The 26,757-nt window shown below is 40.1% G+C and overlaps 2 protein-coding genes across 6 annotated transcripts; one reads left to right on the plus strand and one right to left on the minus strand.

Annotated features, from left to right (window-relative positions):
• Positions 1-816: 816 nt before the first annotated feature.
• Positions 817-4,773, minus strand: CD1B (CD1b molecule). Its single transcript, XM_050779765.1, has 6 exons — positions 4,098-4,773; positions 3,535-3,801; positions 2,710-2,988; positions 2,231-2,509; positions 1,778-1,871; positions 817-1,108 (listed from the first exon to the last, which is right to left on the minus strand). The coding sequence occupies exons 1-6, from the start codon at positions 4,156-4,158 to the stop codon at positions 1,087-1,089; spliced, it is 1,002 nt and encodes a 333-aa protein (XP_050635722.1). The 5' UTR covers positions 4,159-4,773; the 3' UTR covers positions 817-1,086.
• Positions 4,774-5,939: 1,166 nt separating this feature from the next.
• Positions 5,940-26,193, plus strand: LOC126948177 (T-cell surface glycoprotein CD1e, membrane-associated). Of its 5 annotated transcripts, none has more exons than XM_050779714.1 (7): positions 5,940-6,178; positions 16,658-16,688; positions 17,011-17,307; positions 17,933-18,202; positions 18,460-18,738; positions 19,128-19,221; positions 19,393-26,193. In XM_050779714.1, exons 1-7 carry the CDS (start codon positions 6,137-6,139, stop codon positions 19,520-19,522), a joined length of 1,143 nt encoding a protein of 380 aa, XP_050635671.1. In that variant the 5' UTR covers positions 5,940-6,136; the 3' UTR covers positions 19,523-26,193. The 5 variants fall into 5 exon arrangements, with proteins under 5 accessions (XP_050635671.1, XP_050635657.1, XP_050635686.1 ...); XM_050779700.1 differs by having other exon boundaries at positions 5,944-6,178; positions 19,357-26,193; XM_050779729.1 differs by lacking the exon at positions 16,658-16,688 and having other exon boundaries at positions 5,946-6,178; positions 19,357-26,193.
• The last annotated feature ends 564 nt before the right edge of the window (positions 26,194-26,757 follow it).

Raw genomic sequence — 26,757 nt, forward strand, 5'->3', positions numbered from 1 at the left:
TTTTACAGAGCGCTGATTGGCCCATTTTACAGAGTGCTGATTGGTGCATTTTACAAACCTCTTGCTAGCTACAGAGCACTGATTGGTGCGTTTTTTACAGAGTGCTGATTGGTGCATTTAACAAAACTCTTGCTAGCTACAGGAAAGTTCTCCAAGTGCCCACTCAACCCAGGAAGTCTAGCTGGGTTCACCTCTCACTATGACCCTTTAAAGCTAGCCCATAGCTGTAGTAAGCCAAAGGCAGTTTTCTCCAAAGGAGTTTGGAACAGAAATAAAGAAAGCATAATTTTTTTTGGCTAAGTGGAAACAATTTTAGTAAGAAGAGGAGGATCTACAATATCAACTAAAGAGAAAAAAAGAAAGAAAGTAGATGACTCTGAAAGAAAACACTTCACTTGGCAGTTACAGCAACTCAGATTGTTTTTACTGAGAAAATGAATTTGCAGCTGAGAGATCTTTCCAGAGTTCTATAAATAGGGAACACTGTCCTCAAGGAACTTACAAATAGAAGGCGAGGAAAAACAAAAATATCTCCAACGCTGTGGGTACAGTGTAAGGTGGATCTCTGCATAGTTCCTTTTATTACAGCACTAGAAAAGGCTTCCTGAGGAAGAAACATCTCAGCTGAGCCTTCAGGGCTAGAAAGTCATCCAGGCAGAGACAGAGAAGAAATTACATCAAAAAGGCTCGGCATCTCTGCAAATACGGTGATCCTGGTATAATTATATTTGGTTCACTTTGACAGATGATATTTAACCAGAAGCAGAAAAAGAAAAGTTTTAAAATAGGAAGCCAAAGGGAGTCACCATTAAGTCATATGTATTATATTTCATTTATTCTGAGATACATTCTTTCTAACATTTTAACTTGTGTAAAATCTGGGTGAATTATATACAGTCTCATAATAAATTTATAGTTTTAAGTACTTTTTTGCTGATGTTTAAATTTAATTTATTTTAAAATACATGAAAACACTGATTTCATCAAATTTGATAATCATTTGATATATGGTAAGATTGACTTTTGGGTGGATAACTTGGGCTTCTTGGTTCTTATTGCGAATGGGGGAGCAGACATGGTGAGGGCTCATGGGATATTCTGATATGACCTGTTAAAAACAGAAGAACAAAAGAGCTCCACATAAGAGATGTTTGTACACCCATGTTCATACTAATATTATTCATGAAAGTTAAAGGTGAAAGCAACCCAAGTGTCCATAGATAGATGAATGGATGAACAAAATGTGTTATACACATATGGTGGAATATTGTTCAGTTTCAAAAAAGGAAGGAAACCCTGTCACATGCTACAACGAGGATATTATGCTAAATGAAATAAGTCACAAAAAGACAAATACTTTATAATTCCACTTATATTACCTAGAGTAGTTGAATTCATAGAGACAGAAAGTAGAACTGTCCTAACCAGGGCCTGGAGAAGAGGGGAAATGGGACCTTGCAGTATGCTAGGAATAGAGTTTCAGTCTTGCAAGACAGGAGAGTTTTGAAGATGGCTTGTGCAACAATGTGAATACACTTAACACCACTGAACTGTACACTGAAAAATGGTACAGATGGTAAACCTTATGTTATGTGTGTTTTAACAGAATTTTTTTTTAAGTCCACATAAAAGGGATGGGAGTTTGGGGAAAGGATATGGTGAAAGGATTGAGGATAAACAATTTTTAAATAGATAAAATGGTAAAAAAGAGTGGAAGGGTGAACAGAAGAGACACATTAAAAAAAAAAACACGCAAAAAAAGACACCCACAACTCACCGGCGCCTCATATACCATAATGCAAGGCATAGCAAGAGGAGCAAGGAAGGCACCATTATTGCCAAAACAATCGAGCCAGTGGAGATGGGGTTTCCTGGCAAATGAGAGAGGACAAAAGGATGTCACTTCAGATCCTATACACAGAATTCCTTGGCCTTCCTTTGCCCACCTACTTCCAATGTATGGTCATCTCCAACTTCCTCTCTCATATTCCTGCCCACCATCTGTCTATCCTTTGATCTCCTCTACCCAGTTTACAGGTCCTTAATTCCTACCTTTTTGATAACTTGGATTATCTATTTTTACTCTCGTTGGGATTGGGGTCCTGGAAATCAATCAATCAATTTCTCTCTGCCTCTTTCATTTCTCAAGCTCTATCCTTTCCCAGTGCCTCCCTCTATGCCTGAAGATCACTTCCTGGCATTTCCAGCCTGGGGCCCTGCTATTTCTTACTCCAGTAGAGGACGATGTCCTGGCCCTCTAAACTGCTGTGCTTCACTCGACAGGATAGGCCAGCTGCCTCCCCAGCTGCCACATCCAGGGTTGCTCGGAGATACCATGTCCAGTTAGCATTGGGCAGGATGTCCCCTAGCTGAGTGCCCCGCTGCTCCTGCTCATCCTGCATCCACATCACCCACACAGGCTTTGGGTAGAATCCTGAGACATGGCACACAAGCTGCAGACGGCCAGGTCCAGGACTGGGGCCACTGGACAGCCAGGCCTCAGGCTTCACTAAGGCAGGAAGGGGAAGAAAAAGTGTCATGTTATAACTCAAGTTCAGAGGTTATGAACTCAGAAACCTACAAGCTTGGACAGTGACCCCATTCACTTTGGGAACCAAATAACTTGTTAATTAAGCTCCTATCCTTGGGTATCTTCCTACTCTTGATCTTACAGGAGGTAGTGGGAAGTGAAATAACAGCAGGACTAACCTTGTCTTTGCAGATCTGCTTTTCCTGCATTGAGGACGCCCAAGAGATATCGGGGGCAGGTTTCATAGAGGAGAATTCTCACAGTTTCCATGATACCTTGATATTGCATGATTAGTGCACAGACCTTCTGTGCCTTGCTGCCACCTTCTGGGGAAGGCACACATGAAGCATTCTTGACACTTAGGAAATCCAGTCCTCTTAGAGCTCCCCTCAGGAAGCTTACTATGGCACCTCCAGAATGTAGCTCACAGCCTGCTATTCCCTGGATCTCAAAGGGGTCTATGTAGAAGGAAAACAGAGAGCAAATATTTGTGGTTATTAAACACAAATAAGAAAAAAAGGCATGAGAAAAGAACCTAGGATTTTAGATTTTGGTGGGCATAAAGTTCTTGGGTGTAAAATGATGATGAGCTAAAAACCAATGATAACATTTAGACATTTTCAGAAACAAGAGTGAGCTGGAGGTTCTCAGCAGAAGGAGGGTGCAGGGAAGAGATGATTGAAAAGATGGATTAAGGGAGAAAGCCACACGTTAGATCACTCAGGCATGGGGTAGGAGAAGTAAGGGCCCTTGAGGAGAAGTTTCACACAAGACAAACCAGCAGCCTTAGTCTGAGGGTAAGAGAAGAGTGCAGAGGCAGCAAGAATCTAAAATATGAGGTGTGAAGGTGTGAAGCTGGAGTGAGAGACTACTCTAGAAAAGCGTGTGCATGCAGTTGAGTAAAATAGAAAGGAAGGGAGAAGAATCAGAGAGAGCAACGCCTTGCAAAAAAGAGAGAAAAGAGAGCCCTTGAGAATCTTCCCAGTTCAGTGGACTGGACTCACATTGTATCTGGAAATCACCGGCAAAGTCTTGTACTTCTTGAGCGAATCCAAAGATGTAGACTCGGAATATCTCCTCTAACTCGGCAAACTCCTTATCACTAAAGTTACCTTTAGACCAAGGCTTCAGGAGTATGGCAGTGCCTGAGTCACTATCCCAGCCGTGAATCTGCAAATCATCCAACCAGCCTGAGCCTTGAGTTTGTGCCCAGGTACTGTTGGTAAAGGATGAGGTCTGGATGACATGAAAGGAGGTCGGCCCCTGGAAGGCTGTGAAGAGTGGAAAAGCAAGATGGTGACGATAAAGAGAGCAGTAGACAATTAAGAAGAATGGGAATGAAAATGATTTAGGAAACAAGAACCTACAGTCTAAAGAACACAGAAAGTCTGACACATTTGACTGCCTTAGGGCTTCACGCTGTAGTCCCAAACACCAGAATGGTTGAAGAGGGCTGGAGACAGAAAGACCCAGACCCTTAGTGTCCAATTGCACCTAGGAAAGCGCTGCATGCTTTTTAAAATCCAAACCCTGCATCAGTGTTGGGAGCTTCCAGAGTGACTCTCACCTCGTTCACTGTCACCACCGGGAAAGAGAACAGCTAACAGTTGAAATGGCAGCAGCAGCATTTCACCGGGAGATGCAACTTCTTACTGGCAGAGCTGGTATTTGATCTCCAATTTCAGCAAACCTTTTCCTCAGTACCCTGCAGTGACTTCTTCTCTTTTCAACTGACAAATCTCTTCCTCATCCAAATTGCTTTTCAGAGAAAAATGTGCCTCCCACAGCCCTGAGCCTCTTACCTCACCTCTTATTTCCCTCAAGCCCTGACTTTTAGACTTTGTCTTACCCCCTGACTTCCAGCTGCTCTCCCTGTCCTCAACTTCCTTCATACCTCCTTGGGAAAGCCCCCGTATGATTTTGCATTTTCATTTCACCTTCCTAAGTCTTTATTCCCACGTCTATAGGATAGGATGATGATATTAAACAATTGCTAAGCTTTTAGTCCGCTTTAACCTAAAAGGATGCTTTTGGTTTATCCACCTCACTTAGTCTTTCCGCCTCCTAGCTGCCTTATCTTCTCTGGCACTCTGTTACTGCCCCTTCCCAATGTTTTCAATGTCTTCTCTTTCTTATATTGCCCTCTTTGTCTGGTGTTCCTTACTCCACATTCTAAACTGGCCGTGCGTGTGTGTGTGTCTATGTCTCTGTGTGTGTGTGTGCATGTGTGTGTGCCGATATTCACTTACATAAAGCTAAAGCATTTAAAACATTGCCGGTACTATAGCACTACAAGCCAGAATGCCAGAATCAAATATAATAAAGACTGAAGTTTATAATTCAAACAAAATTATACTATAGCAAAATTTGAGGGAAAAAATGACAATTGCTACTAGCATATGACCTTCTCTTCAGGAGCTCTTGGCCTATGGAGTTTTGAATAACAAATATTTATGAGATAAACAGAACTCTAGGAGCTATGCTGTGTGCACCTCCAGTCTAAGTCAAAGATAACTTTTTGGATAAGGTTCTATAAGCAGCAGAGCTATCTTCTTCTCTTGTAATATCTCATAACTGCTGTCTACATTTGGGCCTTCATAACACCACATGAGGTATTAATAATAGAGCAAAGAGGCCGCTATTTTTTTATAAAGAAAGTTCAGAGATACTTGTTTTAAGATGTCACCTCCTATCTTCTTGTATGCCCATGAAAAATTTTAAGAATTTTTGGATTTTCTCCATTTGGGAAAAGGTCACGTATTTGCATAGATCTATGTGTCATGCAGAAATGTAGCGGCAAACAATTCCAAGTGTAGAGGGTTACCACTAACTAATTCTATTACGTGGATAAGAAAATGCAAAGTGAATAGTGTAGTGTTCTCTATTCCTGGGAACAACTGGTTCACAACATCAATAAGACTAGCCTTCATCCAAGATTATCACTGCCTAATTGATAAATACAGAGCAGCTCTCCAAATTTCAATGTATGTATCTCTTAACAATATTCCCAGACTCCAATACATGACAGAATTGAATCTACTTTTTGGATAACAGCCATAGACAACAGCAGAGACTTAACATTGGCCGTCACAGACATGAACATTATTGTTTTTGTGTTTATAAGCTTTTTATTTTGGGTAGAACCCCCAAAACAGAGTTCAGGAAAAGCTGGTAGACAACCTGAGCTATTTTCCATTAAAATGAGAGAGTTCTTCCAGGACTCCCAAAGTTGAATTGATACAAACTAAATCTGAAATGTTCCTGATTTAAAAAAAAATCCAAAAGAGTTGGTAGGGCACAAGAGACTATTACAACACTAACCCCACACACATCCAACTTTTTTTTTTGAGACAGAGTCTTGCTCTGTTGCCCAGGCTGGAGTGCAGTGGCGTGATCTCGGCTCACTGCAGCCTCCGCCTCCTAGGTTCAAGTGATTCTCCTGCCTCAGCCTCCTGAGTAGCTGGGACTGCGGTGCCTGCCACCATGCCTGGCTAATTTTTGTATTTTTAGTAGAGACGTGTTTTCATCATGTTGGCCAGGATGGTCTCGATCTCCTGATCTCGTGATCCACCCACCTCAGCCTCCCAAAGTGCTGGGATTACACGCATGAGCTGCCACACTCGGCTACTCATCAAATTTTTAAACAAGGTAAGCCTAAAACATGAGAACAGTAATCCAGTCAAAATTATGTTACCAGAAAGGAATATTAGTGTTGCCAAAGACCACGTTAGAAATTGAGTTGTGCCTGAGAGAAGGAAGATAGAGGAAGAGGCCTTGGTTTCAGTTTCAACAGCGTGTAAGTTTTTGCCAAATACGTGCAGAATGTCTACCTAAATAACAAACAGAAAAAGAGGCTCTCTAAAAGAAAAATATATTTATTTGGGAATAGAGCATTGCAATGGAAATATATATGCCATAGTAAACTATGAGCATATTCAGGGAGGTAAAGGAAGGCAAAATTTTTAAAGAAAAAAAATGAAGAGATTACATATTTGTTTTGAAATAATTATCCTTGCTTACAAATATCAGTAACAAGGGTGACACCAGTCAGAGGTTAAACAGACAGTTGCTGGCAAGGCAGGTGTCTTTGAGGCATTTTTCGTGTAAGGTTGTGATGGCCTTTTCAAGGTTGTGGTTTTTGCAAAGTCTTTCATGGTATTTGTTCTTATTAGGTATACAAGTGTGAGAATCCTCTCTGCATAGTCTTCCCTAGCTCTGCCAGGTTTTTTTTTTTTTTTTTTTTTTACCTTAGTGATTCCGTTTTGTTTCTGGCAACATTTGCAAGAAGATGACTGTAAATTTAAAATTAGTTAAGAAAATCGCCAGACAAAATGAAAATTTTGGAATTCTTCAAATGTCATATTTGAGGGAAAAATTTACTTTATACACTGTCTTTTCCATGAAAAGTGGAGCAATTGAGATTGTTTGAAAGGTCTAGAAATTAACCAGGTTTTCAAGTTACATTCTTTCCCACATATCATATCCAGTATTTCATATTTCCTTTCTGTTTCAAAAGTACAGAAACGGACATGGCAGTGTCCACAGTGTCCACATAGCAGAGTCTCACATTTCCATACTATGCTGTGACTGTGCTCGTTCAGTGCTATGGCATAGTTTGTATTTCCACTCTGCATTAGTACCATTGTTACTTGACATATGAAACCTGTCTTCCAGGGAAAGATTATCCCTAGTTCCAGTGTTGGTTTCAAATTAAAAAATCAACATATGCACACTTCTAAAACGAAACTTTAATTGATTGCTTCTGACCCATATTCTCCGATGGGCCTAAAGACAATGCACACTTCCAATAAGCTCCTCAGGACACAGGTTTTCTCAGATATTGATTGCATAATCTCACTTATATGTGGAATCTTAAAAGAGTTGAGTACACAGAAATAGAGAATAAAACACTGATTACCAGGGGCAGGAAGCAGGTGGTGGTGGGAGGAAATGAGGAGATGTAGGTCAATGAACACAAAGTAGCAGATGACCCTGGGTGGATGCCCAAAACCACAAATAGTGTTGAACCTGATTGCTGCCAATTGGAGCCCCTTTCTGCTCATGTCCTCCGCCCACAAATTTGATGGCTTTTTAAGATCTTAACTAAGCACTTACCACACACTCTGATCATAACCTTTGCAATTTGAAGTGTGACGGTAGAATTTGTACAATTACTTTTTTCCCATCACAATTTTATGGGAAGATAATTCCTTTTTATTGTAGATCATAGCAACATCAGCATTTTTTTTTCTTCTTTCCTTACTAAGTCAAAAACTTACACCTTTTAATTTAAAGGAAGCACTTTATGGCTTCTCTTTGGCATATTTGAATTACAGGCATCACTACTTCTGTGCTTGGTGCCGTTACTAAGTAAAATAAGGGTTACTTGAACACAAGCACTGCGAGACCAGGACAGCTGATCTGATAACTGAGCCAGCTACTAAGTGACTAATGGTTGGGTAGCACATACAGTGTAGATACGCTGGATTAAGGGGTGATCTGCATCCTCGTCCGGATGAAGTAGGCTGGCATGAAATTTCATCATACTACTTAGGACGGTGCACAATTGAAAACTTATAGACAGTTTATTTCTGGAATTGCGCATTTAATATTTTCAGACTGCCATTGACCATGGCTAACTAAAACTGTGGAAAACAAAACCATGAATAAGGAGAGGTCTACTGTATGTTACAAATAAAAAAAATATTTTGACCTTGCTACCAGTATCCATGTTAAATTAACTTATTAAGCTTAATGTTTTATCTATAGATCCTTTTGGATTTTCTAATGATATCTCTAGATACGAAAGTTTCATTAGTTTTCTTTCAATTGTTATACCTTTGATTATATTTTTTACCCATTTTCACTGGCCTATTACCTCCAGTAAAATGAGAAATAGAATTTTTGATAGCTACTTTTTTTTTTTTTTTTTTTTTTTTTTTTTTTTTTTTTTTTAGACAGAGTCTTGCTCTGTCACTCAGGCTGGAGTGCAATGGCGTGATCTCGGCTCACTGCAACCTCCACCTCCCGGGTTCAAGCAAGTCTCCTGTCTCAACCTCCCTAGTAGCTGAGATTACAGGCACCTGCTACCATGTGTGGCTAATTTTTTGTATTTTTAGTAGAGGCGGGATTTCACTATGTTGGCTAGGCTGGTCTCAAACTCCTGACCTCAGGTGATCCACCCGTGTCGGCCTCCCAAAGTGCTGGGATTATAGGCGTGAGCCACCGCGCCCAGCCGAGATAAGATTTTTTAAAAGGTTAACAAGAGTCATATTTGCTGGGAGTGTTTTGTGTAAACTTTTCTTACCAGATTAAGAATATTCTCTTTTAAATTTGTTAAAATTTTTTGTTATTATTATTATGGAGATCTGTTTATATAGGTGCTTATTTTATTGTTTATTCATTTAATTTTGTTTTTGTTTTTTTTTTGAAATGGAGTCTTGCTCTGTCATTCAGGCTGGAGTGCAGTGGTGCGATCGCGGTTCATTGCAAACTCCGCCTCCCGGGTTCAAGCTATGCTCCTGCCGCAGCCTTTTGAGTAGCTGGGACTACAGGCGCCCGCCACCACGCCTGGCTAATTTTTGAGTTATTTTGTAGAGACAGGGTTTCACCATGTTGGCCAGCCTGGTCTTGAACTCCTGAACTCAAATGATCCACCCGCCTCAGCCTCCCAAATTGCTGGGGTTACAGGTGTCAGCCACTGTGCCTGGCCAGGGTCTTACATTTTAATTGTTAATCCACCTTGAGTTAATTTTTGTAAATGGTGAAAGGCAGAAGTGCAGTTTTATTCTTCTGCAATATGGTTAGCTGTTTTCCCAGCACCATTTATTGGATATTGAGTTCTTTATCAATTACTCATTTTTGTTCACTTTGTTGAAGAACAGTTGGTTGTAAGTATGCTGTTTTATTTTTGATTTCTCTATTATGTTCCATTGGTCTCTCTGCTAATTTTTGCATCAGTACCATGCTGTTTTGGTTATTGTAGCCTAGTAGTAAAGTTTGAAGTCAGGTAGTGTGATTCCTCTGGCTTTGTTCTTTTCCCTTAGGATTGCTTTGGCTATCTGGGCTTATTTTTGGTTCCATGTGAATTTTGGGATAGTTTTTTTCTAAGTCTGTGAAAAATGATGTTGGTGATTTGATACAAATAACATCAAATCTGTAGATTGCTTTGGGCAGTATGAACACTTTAATAATATTGATTCTTCAAATCCATGAGCCTGGAATGTTTTTCCATTTGTTTGTGTCCTGTATGATTTCTTTCAGCAGTGTTTTGTAGTTCTCTTTGGAGAGATCTTTTGCCCCTTTCGTTAAATGTATTCATAGATATTTTACTTTTTTTGGTGGATACTGCAAATGGGATTGCATTCTCTATTTGGCTCTCAGCTTGAATGTTACCAGTGTATAGTAATACTACTAGTTTTTGTACATTGACTTTGTATCTGAAGTTTTATTGAAATTGTTTATCCACTCCAGGAGCCTTTTGGTGGAATCTTTAGAGTTTTCTACAAATAAAACTATATCATCAGTGAAGAGAGAAAATTTGACTTCCCATTTAGGTATTTGGATGCCTTTCATTTTGTTCTCTTGACTGACTGCTTTGGCTTGGTCTTCCAGTACTATGTTGAATAAGAGTAGTGAGAGTAGGCATCCTTGTTCCAGCTCTTAAGAGGAATGCTTTTGGACATTCAGCATGATGTTGGCTATGGGTTTGTTGTATATGGCTTTTATTATTTTGAAGTATGTTCCTTTGATGCCTACTTTGTTGATGGTCCAGGGACTTTTTTGGTTGGTAAGTTTTTATTGCTGATTCAGTTATGGAACTTGTTATTACTCTGTTTAGGGTTTCAATTTCTTCCTGGTTCTATCTTGAGAGATTATGTGTTTGCAGGAATTTACCCATTTCCTCTAGATTTTATAATTTGTGTGCATAGAGGTTTTTATAGTAGTTTCTGGGGATCTTTTGTATTTCTGTGGGATCAGTTGTAATGTCACCTTTTCCATTTCTGCTTATGCTTATTTGGATCATGTCTCTCTCTCTCTTTTTCTTTTTCACTTTTATCTTAAGTTTAGGGGTACTTGCTTGTTACATAGATAAACTTCTGTCATGAAGGTTTGTTGTACAGATTATTTAATCACCCAGGTACTCAGCCTAGTACCCACCAGTTGTTTTTCCTGATCCTCTCCCTCCTCCTACCCTGCAACCTCCCATAGGCCCCACTGTGTGTTGTTCCCCTCTATGTGTCCACGGATTCTCATCATTTAGCTCCCACTTATGAGAACATGTGGTATTTTGATTTCTGTTCCTGTGTAGTTTGCTAAGGATAATGGCCTTTATTTAGCTCCATCCATGTCCTATAAAGGACATTATCTCATTCCTTTTGTGGCTGCATAGTATTCCATGGTGTATATGTACCACATTTTCTTTATCCAGTCTATCATTGATGGACATTGAGGTTGACTCCATGTCTTTGCTATTGTGAAAATGCTGCAATAAACATTCACCTACATGTGTCTTTATAATAGAACAATTTATATTCCCTTGGGTATATACTCAGTAATGGGATTGTTGGGTTGAGTGGTATTTCTGTTTTTAGTTCTTTGAGGAATTGCCACACCATCTTCCACAATGGCTGAACTAATTTATACTCCCACCAGCAGTGTAAAGGCATTCCTTTTTCTCCACTACTTCACCAGCATCTGTTATTTTTGGACTTTTTAATAATAGCCATTCTGACTGATGTGAGATGGTATCTTGTTGTGGTTTTGATTTGCACGTCTCTAATGATCAGTGATGTTAAGCATTCTCTCATATGATTGTTGGCTGCATGTATGTTTTCTTTGGAGAAGTGTCTGTTCATGTCCTTTGCCCACTTTTTGATGGGACTTTTTTTCTTGTAAATTTGTTTAAGTTCCTCGTAAATGCTGGATTTAAACTTTATTGGATCCTGTTGAGCTTCGTTAGCATCCAGATTCTGAACCCTATATCTGTCATTTCATACGTTTCAGTCTGGTTAGGTTCATGCTAGGGAGTTAGTGTCATCTTTCCAAGGTAACAAATCACCTCGGACTTTTTGAATTGCTGGAGTTACTGTGTTGATTCCTTCCCATGTGAAGGAGCGGACACTTCTTTTTCTTTTTGAATTTGTTGCCATTTGGATGAAGTTTTTAATTATATATATGTATATCACACTAACTATATATATAGGTCACACTAACACTATATATACACACACACATATACACATATATATGTATATATACGTGTGTGTGTATGTGTGTGTGTGTGTGTATATTATATATATATATATAGAGAGAGAGAGATAATGAGTTATTTCAGAGGGCCAAGGCTCTGTACAGGTTCCTAGGTTGCAGATAGTTTCCTGCAGTGGGTTTCACAGGCAATGAGTGTTGGTGAAATGCATTTTTGTTTGGTGGTGTACTTCAGGCTGCAGTCAAGTAGATGGTGCTTAACAGTAGAGCTGAAAAATAGTCTCTTAGTCAGCTGTACACTTCTTTTGTTTTTCAGTGTGTTTGCAACAGTGCTCTGGGAAGCGGAGATGGGGGTCAATATATGGGTCCCTCTACAAGTCCATTCCCATGTTTGGGTAACATCCCCTTCAATTACTGGTGCTTTGTCCACTTTTTCTTTGTCATTTTTCTGTGTCTACTTTAATATTTTTCATTAGTATTTTGTAATTTTCAGTGCATGAGTCTTTGATTAAGTTTATTCCTAAGTATTTTATTCTTTTTATGCTACCATAAATGAGATTGTTTTCTTAATTTCCTTTCATGATAGTTTATTGTGTATAGAAACACCATTGATATTTGTGTGTTGATTTTTGTGTTCTACATCTTTTACTGAATTTTTTAGTTCTAATCATTTTTTTGTTGAGTCTTAAGGGTCTTCTGTGTACATCATCATGTAGATTTTATATATCACATCAATTTTGTAGATTATTGCTGCAAAAGATAATTTTACCTTTTACTTTCTGATTTTGATGCCTTTTATTTCCTTTTCTTATCTACTTGCTCTGTCTAGGGCTTCTAACACTGTGTTGAATAGAAGTAGGGAGAGTGGACATTCATGCCTTGTCCTGGATCTTAGAGAAAAGATTGATCATGATGTTAGCTGTGGGATTTTCATATATGCCCTCTATTATGGGATTTTTTTTTGGATATGACACCAAAAGCACAGGCAATAAAAGCAAAAATAGACAAACGGGATTGTGTCAAACTAAAAAACTTCTGTGCAGCAAAGGAGACAATAGAGTGAAGAGGCAACCTACAGAAGGGGAGAAAATACTTGCAAACGACCGGGCGTGGTGGCTCACGTCTGTAATCCCGGCACTTTGGGAGGCCAAGGCAGGCGGATCACGAGGTCAGGAGATTGAGACCATTCTGGCTAACACGGTGAAACCCCTCTCCACTAAAAATACAAAAAATTAGCCAGGTGTGGTGGCGGGGCCTGTGGTCCCAGCCACTCGGGAGGCTGAGGCAGGAGAATGGCGTGAACCCGGGAGGCGGAGCTTACAGTGAGCCGAGATCCTGCCACTGCACTCCAGCCTGGGCGACAGAGCGAGACTCCGTCTCAAAAATATATATATATCTCTATGCGAAGTGATGGATATGCTAATAAATTGACTGTGGTGATTACTTCACAGTACATACATATAATATCATGTTGTGCACCTTAAGTATACTCAATTTTATAAAAGGTAGAATATAAATATATAATTTATCATCTTTACCATTTTAAAATGTACAGCTCAGTGGCAATAAATACTTTTTTTACACTCAATTTTTATTTGTTGGTTGTACCTCACTAAAGCTGAAAAACATATTTGAATAAATGTTAAAGAAATGTAAGTATACACAAACAAGAAAATAAGTATGTAGAAATTGCAATCTTTCCTGAAAATAAGCCAAAAGAATAAAACTCTTATTTAAATTCTTTGAAAAAAAATTAGTAGATGTAACATTTTCTTACATTTCTACAAATGTACTCAAAAATTTTATTTTAAATCAATTTTAATGGTTTATCTCCCATAAATTTCTTACATAGAAAGATTAATTTGTCCCAAGTCACATCTTGTAATATGTTTTGAGAGAATTTTCTGGTTTTGGCAAAAGGGGATCTGCAAATGTGACTGTGGGGCAGCCTCAGAAAAACATAGGAGGGGGAATTTCTTTTTAAAAGAGATCTCTGGCCACAGACAGTAAGTATTTTTAGTAAAAAATGTGGTTAGGCACTGATGGAATTTTTTTTCTTTTTTTTTTTTTTTGAGATGGAGTCTTGCTCTGTTGCCCAGGCTGGAGTGCAGTGGTGCAATCTTGGCTCCCTGCAACCTCTGCCTCCCAGGTTCAAGTGATTCTCTTGCCTCAGGTTCCCGAACAGCTGAGACTACAGGCACTTGCCACCATGCCCAGCTAATTTTTTGTATTTTTAGTAGAGACAGGATTTCACCCTGTTAGCCAGGATGGTCTCGATCTCCTGATCTCCTGATCTGCCTGCCTCAGCCTCTCAAAATGCTGGGATTACAGGCATGAGACACGGCACCTGGCCTACTCACTGATGGAATTTTGTAAAGCAGGAAGGAAATAATTGTACCATATAATGTTACAAAAATTTTTCTTTGGAATTTAACTTCTGGATAATTTTAATTTAGAAGGAATCTCATTAAATATTTTGTTAATGATTATTGGGCTGCTATCAGACATTATTTCTACTTTGCTTACTAATTTGCAGTTATCTGTGAGTTCTGTAACCTCAAAATTAAAAACTAGGGTGTGGTTATCTTTACTTGTACAATAGTGCAATTGTTCTGTGGAATAACAAAATTGCTTTATTCTCCAATTATGCTTAGCTTTATTTTACTTTGCAAACGATACAAAAATTCTCTCTCTCTCTCTTTTTTTGAAACAGAGTCTCCCTCTCTTGCCCAGGCTGGAGTACAATGTCACAATCTCAGCTCCCTGCAACCTCCACCTCCCAGGCTCAAGCAATTCTCCTGCTTCAGCCTCTCCAGTAGCTGGAATTACAGGCACACACCAAGGTACCCAGCTAATTTTTGTATTTTTAGTAGGGACACGGTTTCGCCATGTTGGTCAGGCTGGTCTCAAATTCACCTGTCTCGGCCTTCCAAAGTGCTGGGATTATAGGCATAAGTCACCGTGCCTGGCCTGATTTAAAAATTCTAATGGACCAGGCACGGTCCCAGCACTTTGGGAGGCCGAGGCAGACAGATCATGAGGTCAGGAGATCAAGACCATCTTGGTCAACATGATGAAACCCTGTGTCTATTAAAAATAGAAAAATTAGCTGGGCACGGTGACGCTTGCCTGTAATCCCAGCTGCTAGGGAGGCTGAGGCAGGAGAATAGTTTGAACCAGCGAGTCGGAGGTTGCAATGAGCTGAGATTATGCCACTGCACTGCAGCTTGGGCAACAAGCAAGACAGCAAGACTCCGTCTCAGGAAAAAACAAAACAAAACAAAACAAAAATTCCAATGAATACAATTATTTGTAGTATTGATGTCTGGCATAGGTCATTCCAATCTTTTTACTATGTGTTATGGTTTTCATAGGTTAGCATATATTCTCATGAATATTTATCTTTGTTTACTGTTGATAATTTTATTATGAAACCAATTTTGGATTTACATAGCGATTTATAGATAGATTTACGTAGCAACTCATAGCTTTGAATGTATTTGTAGAAAAGAAAGAGTATTGAAAATAAATGTAGACATTCTACTCAAGAAACAAGGAAACTTTTTATCTTTTTTTAACCTCAGAATTTAGAAATGATAATAAGATGAAACTAGGTTTGGACCTTTTTCAATAATTCTGACCACCGTTCTGCAAATTCACGCTATAAGAAAAGTAGAGGTTTGTGGCTGAGTTTTGTTTTATTTTTTTTTCCAAAGACTTCTATCTCTGATATCTTAGGGTCTGGGAATTGTTTTTGGTCATAGGGCTCTGAATAAATGTCAGTTGAACAAATGTATAAAAACCAAACAAAGGAATGTTATTTCAATTGCCTTCAGGGTGTCACAACAAACACCAATGAACAAGAAACAAAAATAAAGACTCAATACAGTAATTAATTCTCCAGTGAACACTTCAGTCCTCTAAGGCTACTTCCCTGTGTCCACCAACACTGCTTTCTAAGCAAACGCAAGCAAGCGAACGCCAGTGCTCTCAGGCCATGAACTAATGAGAAGCTTCATGCTTGTTCTCAGTCTTTCTTCATACCCAGGGCGAAACTGGCCCACAGACTTCCAGACATGCTCTCTTCATCTGGGTAGGGACGGGGATCCAAGTCCCCTGTGTATTTCTTCCAGACCCACTTGTAAAACATGGGTGAAATCTCCCTGCCCTTTAGCTCACCACTTCCAGGTCAAGCCCACTCATGGACCACTTTAACAGTGACGGTTGGCTTGACTGGGGAAACTGAGCAAAGGGAGCTTTCTTTAGATTATCTGATAATCTGCATTGCCGTTGCTGCTCCTTTTTCAGCAGCACGGAGAGTTGGATTATGGAGGGTTGCATGCGGATTATGCAGCTACATCCAGGATGCCGAGTGTCTTCTGATCATGATCAAGAGCAGAGTGAAGAGACACAGGCAGAGGAGAGGATCTCAGAAAGGTAGAAGTGGGAGACTGGTGGATAGGCACCACCAAGTGACTACCATCACTTCCCACAGATTAGACTATTGACAACCCAAGTATGGATTTGATTTCTCCGAGGTGAAAAGCTGCTCAATTTTCAAGCCAGACCACAGATGTGCTTTAAGCCAGGACCCGTTTTCCAGCAGTTAGTGCAATTAGGGAGGTTGGGAGGATGTAGACAAGAGCAGGGAGAAAATTCGGAGCCAGACAGTGGGAGAGACAGAGGGGAAATGAAGAACCCCGTGGGAGGCTGTGGCAAAGGGAGGCAGTGGGGCTTCTCTGACAGGGAAGTCTGCAGAGGGAGAGGTTTTTCTGTCTGTGCGGTAAGGGAAGTCAGATGAGAGTACAAGAGGGCGTGGAGAGGGGTACTGATACCTGAATTCTGAGGGCAGGTGTCCTGCCAAGGAATCTTTGCTTTAACAGAGCTTCAATGCTGCTCCTGTTCCTCCTCTTCCAGGGACTCTGCTGTCCTGGGGAAAATACAGCAGGTGAGAAGAGTGCAGGTGGAAAGTTACCTATGGTAGGGCACCAGAGGACGGAGAAGAAGTTCTGGGGAGGTCCTGGGGGAAGGGAGCAGTACTCCTCTAGGATGCCCTTGGAGTATGACTTTCAGGCTAGTCCCAGGCAGAGAATTCTTGCCCTCAGTCTCAGTTTTTGTCTCTGATTTTGGGGAAAGGAAGCTGGCCCCAGAGGAAAGGCATACGTGCAAATTGCCTAACTATCTCTCGTCTCTAAGTTCCTTTTTTTCCTTTGGCATCACTTTTCCCATTCCTTTACATTCTCTCTACTTGTCATTTCCCTCTCTCTCAGCTCCCCAGGCTCTACAATCCTACCGTCCAGCAGCAGAGGACCCCCTGTCCTTCCGCATGCTCCAAATTTCCTCCTTTGCCAACCACAGCTGGGCACACAGTGAGGGCTCAGGATGGCTGGGTGACCTTCAGACTCATGGCTGGGACACTGTCACGGGCACCATCCGCTTTCTGAAGCCCTGGTCCCATGGAAACTTCAGCAAGCAGGAGCTGAAAAACTTACAGTCACTGTTCCAGTTATACTTCAATGGTTTTGTCCGGATAGTGCAAGCTTCTGCTGGTCAATTTCAGCTTGAATGTAAGTTCGTCGCTCTAAGCTGATAATTTGCCTGGGAACATCAACTATTTTCCAAAGTGGAGATGGTATAAAGACTCTGACCATCATTTAACCTTACTAACTTTGTTCCCCACTCTCTGGCTCCCACTCCCTCCTCTGCTTCACCCTTCCTCACCACCCTCACGCCACTATATACACAAAAGGGCCTGTGCGTATGTATCTCAACATGAATATACCTTCGTGTCTGGCTCTTTGGAATGACTATCTCCTCTGGATCTTCTGCCCCTCATTCCTGCCCTCAGACTCAGCCTTTCTCACCCCGCTTTCTACCCTTCTTTATCTTTTGCCTGAGTGTTGACCTGGACTGGCCTGTACCTAACCACTTTCACGTGAATTATTTGTGACCAATCTCCTATCTTCCTGATAGCCTTCCCATCTACCACTTTCCCATTAGTTATTTCAAAGAATCTTTATTATCTTCACATTTTCTTCCCACAAATTTTCTTCCCCTTTGCCACTAAACTCTAGTCTCCATATGATTTCCCAGCAAATTTTTCTTCCCTTGAATCTCTTTACTCTCTAAATTGTTTGTTTTTCTTCCTTGTCATTCTTTCCATATTGATCTCTCGTCCCTGTCTACTCTCAGACCCCTTCGAGATCCAGATATTAGCTGGCTGTAGAATGAATGCCCCACAAATCTTCTTAAATATGGCATATCAAGGATCAGATTTTCTGAGTTTCCAAGGAATTTCCTGGGAGCCATCTCCAGGAGCAGGGATCCGGGCCCAGAACGTCTGTAAAGTGCTCAGTCGCTACCTAGATATTAAGGAAATACTGCAAAGCCTTCTTGGTCACACCTGTCCTCGATTTCTTGCGGGGCTCATGGAAGCAGGGGAGTCAGAACTGAAACGAAAAGGTGAGCCCAACTCTCTCTCTCCCCTCTTGTTCCTAGTACTGTAACTCTCCTATTTGAATTTGCCTCTCATCATCATTTTGAAAGACAATGTGAGAGACTAGAGAATGAGATGTGTGGGTTTAGGACTGTTTCTTAGAAAAGAGAAAGAAGTGATTATTAAATCACTCTTAGTATTACTACTTAGGCACATAAGTGCCTGAGCTCTGGCCTGGGGTGCCCCTCAAAATTCCATTTTTTTCTTATCTTCTTCTGTCTAGTGAAGCCAGAAGCCTGGCTGTCCCGTGGCCCCAGTCCTGGCCCTGGCCGTCTGCAGCTTGTGTGCCATGTCTCAGGATTCTACCCAAAGCCCGTGTGGGTGATGTGGATGCGGGGTGAACAGGAGCAGCGGGGCACTCAGCGAGGGGACATCCTGCCTAATGCTGATGAGACATGGTATCTCCGAGCAACCCTGGATGTGGCAACTGGGGAGGCAGCTGGCCTGTCCTGTCGGGTGAAACACAGCAGTATAGAGGGCCATGATCTAATCATCCATTGGGGTGAGAAAGAGCTGAGGCTGTGCTGGGAAATAATGAAAATAGCCCTGGGGCTTTTGAGGGTGGGGGCTGAGGATATGGGTAGGAACGCTAGGCACAAGAAGGGTAAAACTGGGACAATGAAAATAAAGGATAGAGTATGACAGTAGTTAAATTTTAAGAAAATGGAAGTAGGGAATTAGACATACTAACAAAAAAAGGAGGAGGAACTAGTGATTTAGTGGGAGAGTGCTGGGAGGAGATCACAGACAAAGGATCAGGAGGAATTGAAATGAGGGCTCTGGAAAACACAGATAAAACTCTAGGAAGATACCACCCTTGCAAAATGGGAAATCTCAGCTTGGTGGAATAGAGTATTTTAGGGATGATATTCTTATTCTATCCCCAACCAGGTGGATGTTCCATCTTTCTCATCCTGATCTGTTTAACTGTGATAGTTAACCTGGTCATATTGGTTGTAGTTCACTCACGGTTAAAAAAACAGAGGTGAGCCTTTTCTTGTTCTTTGTTTCTTCAACCTGTAATCAACTCATTCTTTTTTTCCTCTATCTTCTTTTTTTCTCTCTGCTTTTCCCCTTTATTTCCTTTCTTTGAGATTAATATCCTCCTCTTTTCCCACAGTTCAAATAAGAACGTTCTTTCTCCCCGTGCACCCAGCCCTGTGTTTCCCATGGGAGCCAACACCCAGGACACCAATAATTCAAGACATCACTTCTGCTTGGCACAAGTATCGTGGATCAAAAACAGATTCTTGAAGTGGAAGACACGCCTAAACCAACTCTCGTGACATTTGCTTTACCTTCTACATAAAGTCCTTGTCTGCATCTTCTGAAACACCATCCAGGTCCCATAAGGGAAGCATGCTTTAATTTAAACAGTTTGTACTAGCAAAGATACTGATCCCTTTAGGCATACTTTTTTCCTCATCTTCCAGAGATTTTTTTTTCCTGCTTTGGCTACATATCCACCATTGTTGATTTTTCAAACTATAATCCAGATACTTCTTTTTCATGGATTCCCATGATCACCCAATTAAGAGCTCTTCTGTACTCCCCAAATTGAACTGATCTTCACAAGCACATTCATTTCTTCCTACTCTGAACAGTAGTTAATTAGGTTTTTGCTTTTTTTTTTTTTTTTATCTCAGTTGCTTGAAAGTAGGATGTAGGTATTTGTGTCTGTGTTCACGACCAAAAATCTTATCTGAATTCAGGACCAGTTTCATAAGCATGTGATCTGTGCAGACACATGGAATCGTATGCTCTGCAGGAACCCATGCTAGATTCAATGCTCTGCTGTTGTCATCTTGGAATCCTTAGTCATTTTCAAACAGGAGATATTGTATTTTCATTTTTCACTGACACCACAAATTATATAGCTGATTCAGTTTGAATGTAATATTCCTCAATAAATGCGGACGGAATAAATTTGTTGTCAGCTCAAGTGATGTTGTTTTACTCCATTCCCTCTCTGATATCTCTGCATCATTTGACTGTGCTCTTACTAAAGCTCTTCCTATCTCCCTTTGTCTCTCACCAGAGCTGAAGGAGGCAGATGAGTGCCTCAATCTGAGTGATTGGGATGTTAATGAATCTTCAGGGATATTTAGGAAAATAATAACATAAGGGCTATCTCCTTGCAAAGTTAGGACAGGTTTGAACTGGCATTCCTACTTCCCTGAGCTGTGTTTATCTATGTGTGTCTTTGTGGATGTGCATATTCATGGGAGAAATTCATATTTTGAGCAATTAGAAAGAGGACATAGGGTTTGAGCCAGAGCTAAGGTAATGAAGCAAAAGAGTGATTGGATGCTAGTTAAGCTACATGTTTGTTTTTGTATATTAGTCTGGCTTATTATTATTTACAGTTTGTTTTTCTTTAGTTTTTATATGGATTCTTACATTTATATAATTTACTTCAATTGAGATACATTTGGTTGAGCCTACTGGAGAACAGGAATTTGGTAGAGATGCAGTGTTTATATACATGTCCAGTCAAGTCCTCCCTTAGATAGAATAATTGAACAATGTGTGCAGATTTCTTAGTGGAAGTTATAAACTTCATGGTGGCCATTTTCAAGTAATCAGCAAGGGTCCCATGATCACACATCCAGACTGCACTCTTACTCATGAAGAAGGTATCGAGGCCAGACTTTTCACTGTTGAGAGTCCATCACCTTCCATATGGCACATCCAATCAGTCTATCTACAGTCAGGCCACTAGAGTCCAGAGAGGAAGGTAGAATTTTAAAGGGTTGTTTGGAGCAACAAATGATGAAAGGTCAGGGTTGCATCACGTGGTATAACTCTACAGCAGAGAGTTATAGTAATTCTCGAACTCCTGATCTGCCTCATGCTACCTCCTCTGGTCCCCTGTCCAATATTTTCCCCACTGTATATTATGCTTCCGTGACACTAGATTTTTTTCTGTCTCTTAGTTATGTCAAACTTTCAGTTCAAGTGTCATACTCTGATTAGCCTAAGCAGCACACTCCATCTCAGTCATATACTAGTCCAATTTATTTTGAATACTTAATTTAGTTGAAATTACCTTTTTATGTCTTCATGGTCTTTTTCATCTGAAATGTGAGCACTATAACATCCTAGATTTTATCCATCTTGATCACATTTGTATCTCAGTGCCTAGATTATAGCCTGACATATAGTGGGTGATTTTAAAAAGTTTCGTTGAGTGAAAAAACGGGATTAAACTTTGACTTGCCAGAAGAGATTTTACCAGTGTCTTATCTGATAGGCCATAGATTTTCAGGTACTGATATGTTTCCAAAGTGCTGGTGTCACTAAAAAAACCAGGTGAATCATAGATACTGTGCAAAGATGGTAAAATGGTCACTCTTTGAAGGCAAGAGCCAAGTTCTCTCTTTCCTTCAAGTCATTACCTTTATAAGTCCGCCAACAATCTAAGATACAGATAAAGCTTAGTAAGAAGGGAGGAGACCCCAGATCAGAATTCTCTGTACTATGAGTAGCAACCCCAGTTAATCTCAAGTGCCACTTTGTTTTTTTTCTTCTGTTGTATTTTGGTGATCCCCGTGCAACCGCTTAGGGACAGATGACTGTTGTCTACAGTGATTTTTAAGAAGCTCCAGGTTCTTGAACAAAGTACCTTAATGCATTCAAAGTCAATTTTTCACAAGGCCCTTTAGCTGAGAAGTGGGCATATATTTGGGTGAGGCACTAGTTATACCTCCTGGAGACCATAGATCTGGGCTGCCTGCACATATACATCCTCCTTCCCCATAAATTGACATAGAAGGGTCAAAAAGAGAGCCTGAGAACAAATAATTTTGTTATAAGAAGTATCAGCTCAATAGGACTTGAGGGAGTTTAAATATCAGTCCATAATAGTGTCAAAGAAGCTGTGGGTCTTCCATGTAGTGTGGTAAACCTTTGGGCTAGATAATTTCATTATAACTCCTGGATGATGGAGTACTTAAGAGCAAAACATGTTGCTAACTTGCTCCGAGACAGAGATGTTACCTAGTACTATTAACCGCTTCATTCTGGCTGAAACTCTGGGACGTGAGACTTACTCTAGAAGACCAGGGTAGTTTTTTTTCAGAAGCTAAGGATACCAATTTCCATTCCCACCAACTATAGAACAAAAAAGGTAATCTGCTTTGCTGACAGTACACATCTGGAGCTTTCTGCATTCTGTTGTGAACACAAATACAGTAGGAATGAGAGTAGGTAGTTTTGGAAAAAGAGATGGAGGGGGTATTCTTGATGGTTGCTAAATTTCTCTACAAATAGCATTTATTGTTTGAGGGAGGATGCGGTGGGACTGGTGGAATCAGAATATGCTGGGGCCAAAGCCCAGAACAGTGCAGTATCCACATGCCCTGGATAAACCATGACCTAACCTGTCTGCTGTCTTCTATCTAATGAATGAGGTACGCTGAGGATATGGAAGACTTGATAAGTGGAACAACATAAACTGAAACAGGGGTCCAGGCCTCCAAGTGTACCACCTGCAAATGAAGAAAGATGTTTATGCAGCACCTGCTCTGGAGCTAGTGTTCAGAGGAGGAGGAGGTATCATTAAAGGCACATGACTTCTTTTTCAGGTTACGCATAGAAGGTACCTATAGAGTTTTGAAACTTCGACTTTACTCTTAAGGAATTAGAATTAATTCATAATCTTTCCTCATTAACCATTTTCTCTTTCTCACTTCCTTATGTAAATGGTTCCATTATCTTACTAGTTTCTCAAGACCAAACTTTCTTCTGCTTGCTTCATTATTCTTCCTGAAGAGCAAGTTATCAAAGCTTTCTTTATAAGTTGTCTTATGTTCCATTCCCTCTTCCTTGATCCTGACCCATGTGTGAACCCCCCTGCCAAAAATGTAATGCAAATTACTAATCCCATTATCAATAATGCAATAATGATCACATATTGAGCATGAGCTCTTATTATAGCAAATAAGAGAAGTATCTGTTTTACGGTTAAAGCTGATTGAATAATAAAAGTTATTTGAATGGGGCCTGCTGTAGGCCAGGCACTTTTCTCCATACTTTATAAATATTAACTCATGTAATCTTCTTATCAATCCTGAGCATATAATATTATTCCCATTTTATATATGAGAAGACAAAAGTCACATAATTAGTAAGTATGTAGGCAATTTTGCTCCAAAATTCCTGCTTTAACTATGACACTAAACATTCACTAAATAACTATTGGAAGCTTGTTATGTGATAAATGCTATTATGGTAATGAAAAGCATTAAAGACACAAAAATAAATTACCCTGTCCTCACAGAATTTACATTGGTAGTGGAGGGACTGGAAAGACAGATAATAAGTAAACAAAAATATTATATTAAGGTGATGACATATTAAGATTAATAACTGAATCAGGGGAAAGGAATCAGAGAGAAATTATTTATTATTTCAAAATTTGTGGACAGAATGGGCCACTCTGAGAATGTGGCCCTTGAGAAGGGAACTAAAGCAAGAACAAACAACAAGTCATGCAGTATCTGGGGTAAGAACATTTCAGTCAAAGGAACTACAAAGAAAAGTGGCATTGTAATGGCTGTTTTCTAAAACCTGTGAGAATTCCAGTGCAGATGAATTGGAGTAAGTGGTAGGGAACATAGGAAATGAGGCCAGTGAGTTGGAGTCAGATCACAAAGGGGCCTTAGAGGCTATTGTACAGTGATTAAAAGCCATTGCAGGGTTTTAAATAAATGTATAATGGTTGTTAGGTAAAAGGAGATGAGTTCCGAGAAGCAGAGTGTAGAATAGTGGTTGTCAGGGCCTAAGGGGAGGGGTCAATGGAGAGATTGTGGTCAATGGGCACAAAGTTTCAGTACGTAAGATAAATAAGTTCTGGAGATCTACTGTACAGCACAGTGCCTATGACTAATAATGTTGTATTGCATTCTTAACATTTGCTAAGAGAGAGCTTGTGTTTAGTGTTGTTACAACATACACAAAACATTACTATTACTAATAAAGGGGGTGTGAAGAGACTTATGGTTTGATAGTGGTGATTATTATAGGTGTATACTTACCTCTATACTCATTGCATTATATACATTAAACATTAACTGCTTTTTACATGTCAATTCTACCTTAATACAGTGGTTAGCAAAAGGAGATGAGTTCTTAAACACAAGTGTCACCTGCGTTTGCCATCTGTGACTACAAAATGGGACATGATTATATCTACACTCAAATTATGGTGATCCCAATCTGCTTATCTTCACTAGTACAAACTTATCCCCACTAAAAGTGTGCCTCACCTGTGCTCACAACCCAGTCTTTCAGCATCAGTTATCAAATAACACCTGCTTTGTTTATTCCTCTCCAGTTCATGCTTTCCTTTGCCAACTGTCTGCTGTTCTCAGGGTTGCTTGGAACAGCTTCATAACTGCTGGTACCCATGGCAAAAAGATGATTTTTATTCCAAGGGTAGCTACCACCTATTTCTCCAAAGCTTCTGCCCAGTCCTTAGATGGCTTTATGTAGGGATGCTCCATACAGAGACATGGGGTATGGGCTATGCTTCCATTCTTTGACTCATTTGATACCCAGTTCCAGAAGTTGCTTGGCTTGTGTTGTGTTCTTAAAGCCTCTATGTACAATAACATCAGATTCTGACTCTCACCCAACTGTTGGGGTTCAGTGAAGAATCTGTTAGCAACTTTCCCTTCAGTTTTGGTTGATTGGCCAAATTAGCTAGGTAAGTCATAGCAGTAAATGAAATTACATGGGTTGCAAAGGATTAACAGAAACTCAATTTGTTAAAATACCTAAAATATATTCTCAATTTCTGTTACTCTTAATGTAAGTGCCTTGCTTACCACTACGTATCATATGTATGTGCCCCAGTGCCCTGATTATACATTTAAAGAAAAGAGAAATTCCACCAAGGGAGGTAGTTGGTTCCATTTCTTGTGTCAAGAAAAAATTTAGATTACCAACATTCTTCAGGTAAACAACAACCATTCTAAAATATGAAATAAAAATATTGAGTTTCCAAGCAAATTTGTTTGAGTGTTATAGTATGTTTAATTTTTATTGATTTTAATAAATGGTAGTGTTTTTTATATATATAGTATATACCATTCTATTAATATACCATTCTATTAATTATGGGTTATTTATATGCATATTTGTTTGCATAAGCAGGCAAGACTAAAGAGGAAATAGTAAGCACAGTAATCACGAAAATGTATGTATTGAAACCAATACAGGGAGATTGTTTATCAGCAATAATTATCTATATAATTATTAAGTGAAAAAGGGGTCCTACAATTAATCATAAATAGTCATTGTTAAACAGAACACTGTGCACCAGTTACCATTGTTGGAGGGGGACTCCAACGACATGGAGAGTAGCAAAGATCATCACCATGCCAACCATCAGGAATAGAAACCCAAACGCTTCTGCTCAATGCATCTTGATGTCAGAGTTTCCATGAAAAACACAACACAGTCAGGTCCTGGATAGGATAACACTTTACTTACATAGAAAAGAGACAGAGCAAAATCACTTTCAATAGTGTGTGTCAGTCCCTCTTGGCCTATGGGTCCCTCCTGGCAGCCCGCACAGGGCAGTTGGCCTGTATACTCTTGTGCTGCAGTAGAAGGATATTTTCTTTTTCTTCTAGGAGCCTGAAATACTGAAAGCTGGGAGTGTGCTACAATAGTGGGCCATTTATGCGCACACTGAAGCAAAATGGAGGAGCACACGTTGAGTTTGAAATAGGGAAAGATTTTCCCACACAAGAAAATAAGCTTGGCAAAAGCTATGGTGGCTCTTTGTCTCCTGGTAAGAAAATGTTCCAGGCCTAAGGCCCATTCTTATGTGCCCCAGTCGTGGAGTTGAAAGACCACATGCATAAGACAGCCTTTCCCTACAGCCCATCCCAACTCTTGTCTGGCCAGTGAAACAGCAGATAAAATATATCAAATCACCCACCTTGATTTGGAGGTGTAGTTGGGTCCCATGGAGCCCCTGAACAATTTGTGCAGATGCAGTTTGCTCAAAAAGCCTCTTTTATTTTGAAAGAGCACTTTACCAGAGTCGATAGGGGAACCAAAACCAGGAGAACGGTTCTCATCAGAAATCCCAAGTACTTGGATTAAGGTAAACAAAGAGGTAAAAAATGAGTCTGGGTGGATTGTGGATACATTGCTGACAAGCATCTCACTGAGTGTGGATATTCAGGTTGGTTTCTACCCTCCCTAAATTATTGATATACATATAGGAAGCTGTGTTGACCATAACACAACTAACACCCTGTTCTGCCAGCAGATAACTGAGGGCAATTCAGTTATCCATCACCCACTTGGCTAGTGAATTTAGTGACCTTTTTTCTTAGATGGCTCAGGCAGTAGTGTTAACTAACTCCACCACAGTCCATGGCAAATTGTGTATTGTTTTTCCAGGATCCGTATGGCTATGTTGGATCTGAGGACACAGACAGTAGAATAGAGCCAGCTGTCAGTTTGTCCACCTGGCAGAGTGTCTCAGGCAACCCTGTGATGT

This window comes from Macaca thibetana, chromosome 1 (assembly GCF_024542745.1).
Source record: "Macaca thibetana thibetana isolate TM-01 chromosome 1, ASM2454274v1, whole genome shotgun sequence".
In the NCBI taxonomy this organism is placed as follows: Eukaryota; Metazoa; Chordata; class Mammalia; order Primates; family Cercopithecidae; genus Macaca; species Macaca thibetana.